Source organism: Arachis ipaensis, chromosome B04, assembly GCF_000816755.2.
Source record: "Arachis ipaensis cultivar K30076 chromosome B04, Araip1.1, whole genome shotgun sequence".
NCBI classification, from domain to species: Eukaryota; Viridiplantae; Streptophyta; class Magnoliopsida; order Fabales; family Fabaceae; genus Arachis; species Arachis ipaensis.
In genome coordinates, this window is record NC_029788.2 from 5,451,390 (window position 1) to 5,455,694 (window position 4,305).

At 38.3% G+C, this 4,305-nt stretch overlaps 1 protein-coding gene across 1 annotated transcript; it reads left to right on the plus strand.

Annotated features, from left to right (window-relative positions):
* LOC107638596 (G-type lectin S-receptor-like serine/threonine-protein kinase LECRK2) lies at positions 243-3,909 on the plus strand. Its single transcript, XM_016341933.2, has 2 exons — positions 243-1,815; positions 2,651-3,909. Exons 1-2 carry the CDS (start codon positions 312-314, stop codon positions 3,655-3,657), a joined length of 2,511 nt encoding a protein of 836 aa, XP_016197419.1. The 5' UTR covers positions 243-311; the 3' UTR covers positions 3,658-3,909.

The following is a 4,305-nucleotide window of genomic DNA, read 5'->3' on the forward strand; positions in this document are numbered from 1 at the left end:
AAATATCATACATTTATATTATATTATTCTTTATTTTTTATTTTTAAGTAGAATAGTGAACGTAGTATATCTATACATTTTTGCTATCCCTTTGTCTTTTAACATTTTTTTCTTCATTGAATCAGTCGTCGGAAAATAATTTCCACACAATTTGCTCCTTAATTTCTCATGACTACTTTTCGAGTCTAACATAAAAATCAAGGTCCCGACTTGCATTGAATGTTGTGAAAACGAAGGTAAATTCCAATTCTTCGTTGACTTTAAGCTATGCATTTGCATATATATGCACACGTTTTCCACTGTTAGTTTTCATGCACACAAGTTATATGATAAAATTATGCTTAGAATCAAGAACAACTAGTTACCAATTCCGTTTTAAAACACAACAAAAATTTAGTTTTTCCATGCATGCAATGATGTTTCTTGAGCAGAAGTATCACCTAATGTTCTGTTTCTTCCTAGCTTTACTTCCATTTGCCAGTGTTGGTCAGAGCCATAAGAACATTTCATTGGGTTCTTCCCACACTGCACAAGCAGGTAATTCCACTTGGGCAGTATCACCATCTGGTAACTTTGCAGTTGGTTTCCAACAGATTGAGGAGAATGGGTTCTTGCTATCCATTTGGTTCAACCAAATACCGGAAAGGACCATTGTTTGGTCTGCCAATGGAGGAAACCTTGCACCAAAAGGTTCCAAAGTTGAGCTTACCTCAGATGGATTTTTCTTGCTGAATGATCCCACCGGCAACCGAATATGGTCTGCTGGATCCTCCGGCAGTGGAACATCCCATGCTGCCATGGTTGATACCGGCAATTTCGTGTTGGCGAGTCAAAGCACCGAGTACTTATGGCAAAGTTTTGATCATCCCACTGACACAATCTTACCAGGACAAGTTCTAAATCAACCAAGTACTCTTGTTTCTAGATATTTGGAAACAAATTACTCAAGTGGAAGATTTAAGTTTATATTAAAAGATGATGGGAACCTTGCACTTTATACTACACAGTATCCGTGGAGCTCTTCAAATTTTAATTATTGGAGTACACATACTTCTGGCAGTGACTTCTCATTAGTCTTCAATCAATCTGGGGTTCTTTTCCTTCGGGCAAACAATGGAAGCATAATCAGCATGATATCATCAAAGACTGCTTCCACCCAAGATTTCTACCAGAGAGCAGTGCTTGAATATGATGGAGTTTTCAGGCATTATGCCTACCCGAAGAGCAGTAACTCCAATACAAGAAGCTGGAAGATGGCATGGTCAACTGTTTATTACTTACCGCCAAATATCTGCTTGGATATTAGGGAAGATTATGGCAGTGGAGCTTGTGGATTCAACAGTTATTGCACTTTTGATGATGGGAAAAAGAGTTGCCATTGTCCATCTGGATATAGCTTCATTGATCCAGCTGATGTGATGAAAGGATGCAGACCGGACTTTGATTCACAAAGTTGTGATGGATCTTCCCCAGAAACAGATCTTTTTGATTTCTATGAGATGGAAAATACAGACTGGCCTCTGACAGATTATGAATATTTTGAGCAAGCGAATGAGGACTGGTGCAGACAGGATTGCTTGAGTGATTGTTTCTGCGCTCTTGCCATTTTTAGAGATGCTGGGTGTTGGAAAAAGAAGTTACCCTTCTCCAATGGAAGGAAAGATCCCAGTTTTCAAGCAAAAGCTCTGTTAAAGATAAGAAAAGATAATTCTACCTCCAAATGTGAGGGTCCAGTTAGAAAGAAAGATCAATCTAAGCTGATTATAGTTATCTCTGTGCTTCTAAGCAGTTCAGTGTTAATGAACTTGCTCCTATTTGTTGGGTTTTTCTCTCCTTTGTGAGGCCCAAGCCCAACATTTTGAGGGTGTCTCTTGCACCCATTGTGCCACAACCCTAGTTCAGATTTTTGGGGTCATTGAGAGTGAGTGAGAGTAGCCACCAAGTGAGAGAGAAGGGGAAAAACAAAATTCCCGTTTTTGCCCAAAGCAGTAAATTTCAAATATCAGTTTCTCAGTTGTTCACCGTTGGATCGGCTTGAAATTTAAACTGCATGTTCTTATCATCTTGTTCTTCATTCTGGTCGGTGGAGATGTTGATTGGAGATTTGCAGTGAGAGAAATTGGCTTCGCAAGAGAGAAATTAGGTTTCCCGTTTTTACACAGAGCAGCAATTTTGGAACGGCAGTTTCTTATTCTTTCACCGTTGGATCGACGTGAAATTTGAACTGTAGATTCTTCACATCTTGTTCTTCATTCTGGACGGTGGAGATTTTAATTGGAGGTCTACAGAGGGAGAAATTGGCTTCGACAGCAGCTCTGTTTTTTGGGTATATTTCATCTTCTTGCTTTTCATTTGTGAGCTTTGGTGCTTTGATGTTTTGGCTGGTTATATGCACATTTTTGTGCTTTGTTTGAGACTCTCTTGTACCTCATTTGATTATAGTGGAGCTATTTCATTGGTCTGGACGACTCGTGGTTTTTACCTCTTACCTTGAGGGGGTTTTCCACGTTAAAATCTCGGTGTGTTCTTATTATTGCTTTACTTGCTATATTTGCTTGTTATAGTTGCTGCCATATTGTGTTGTGAGTGCTTCCATATTGTTTTTGTGTTGGACATTTGTGTCGTTTCCGCTGTTAGGCTCTTTCACTATTAGTGGCGGGTTTTTCAGTTGTATACTGGTGGAGATCTAAGAGTTCTAAGGCAAATCAACCTAGCCAATCCATTGTAGGCACTTGTCTTAGAAGTTTCACTTTTGAAGAGTTGAGGAAGGCAACGAATGGGTTCGAGGAGGTGCTTGGTCAAGGGGCATTTTCAACTGTCTACAAAGGAGTTTCATTTGATCCTACCTGGAGCCACATTGCAGTTAAGAAGCTAAACAACATGGTCAAAGAAAATGAAGAAGAGTTCAAAACAGAGGTAAGTACATTTGGTAGGACAAATCATAGGAATTTGATCCAACTCTTGGGATTTTGCAATGAGGGAGACCACAGAATGCTTGTATATGAGTTCATGAGCAAAGGTTCTTTGGCAAGCTTCCTTTTCGACACCACCGAAAGGCCTAGTTGGTTTCAGAGAATGCAGATAGCATTGGAGACAGCTAGGGGAATCTTGTACTTGCATGAAGAGTGTAGCACTCAGATCATACACTGTGACATTAAACCTCAAAATGTTTTGCTTGATGAATCTTTCACTGCTAAGATATCTGACTTTGGCTTAGCCAAACTTTTGAAAATTGGTCAATCCAGAACCAATACAGGGATAAGGGGAACCAAAGGGTATGTTGCCCCTGAGTGGTTTAGAAACATGCCAATTACCATCAAGGTTGATGTCTACAGTTATGGAGTGCTATTACTAGAGATCATTTGTTGCAGGAGGAGCTTTGAAGCAAATGCTGAGAATGAGAACCAGATGGTGCTGACAGATTGGGCCTATGATTGCTTTCATGAAAGGAAACTTGATTTGTTGGTGAAAGATGACAAAGAGGCCTTAGCTGACATGAAGATGGTTGAAAAGTATGTGATGCTTTCTTTATGGTGCATTCAGGAGGATCCATTACTGAGGCCATCCATGAAGAAAATCTTGCAGATGCTTGAAGGGTCTATAGATGTACCCGCCCCTCCTGATTTACCTTCATTGATAACTACCATCAGTCTGTAGCTTAATGCATTTGGCTAATAGCCTAAAACTGTTTCATACTTTCATTTTCTTTTGTTGTGTTGTCACTCTTTCAAATAAAAGTTCTTGCGTCTATTAAGGTGTATTAGATTATTTATTTTCTTGTGTTCTAAACATAGATCAGGTTTGGAATATGGCTAGTCAAATATGAAAGCCAAGGTTCCATCATATTTATTTAAGAAATGTAAAAGAGAACAAATTAAGGTATAAATATTAATGGTGAGTTCATATAGATATTTAATGTAGATATCAATGTCAAGGGGGTTGGGGTAATTTACTATTTTTTGTGCCTATCATACCTTATTAGATAGATTAATATATGACAGGGACTTTGATAGCTTATCATGATGAGAGGACTTGTATATAACTATATATACATATTCATTGTTAGATTAGATCTCTCTCCTTTAGTGGCCGTTAAAGCAATTCAGAATACTTTATAGTTCAGTGAAGAACTGAAGATCCTATGGGCATGGACGTATTGTTTTCTTGTTCATCAATTTGCAAACACCTTATTCAGGTATATATTATAGGAAACATTTCAAGTGTACCGGGAGTATCGATGCATCAGTTGTTTTAACCGTTGATTTGAATTATAAAAAATATATATAATATATATTAATTGAAATC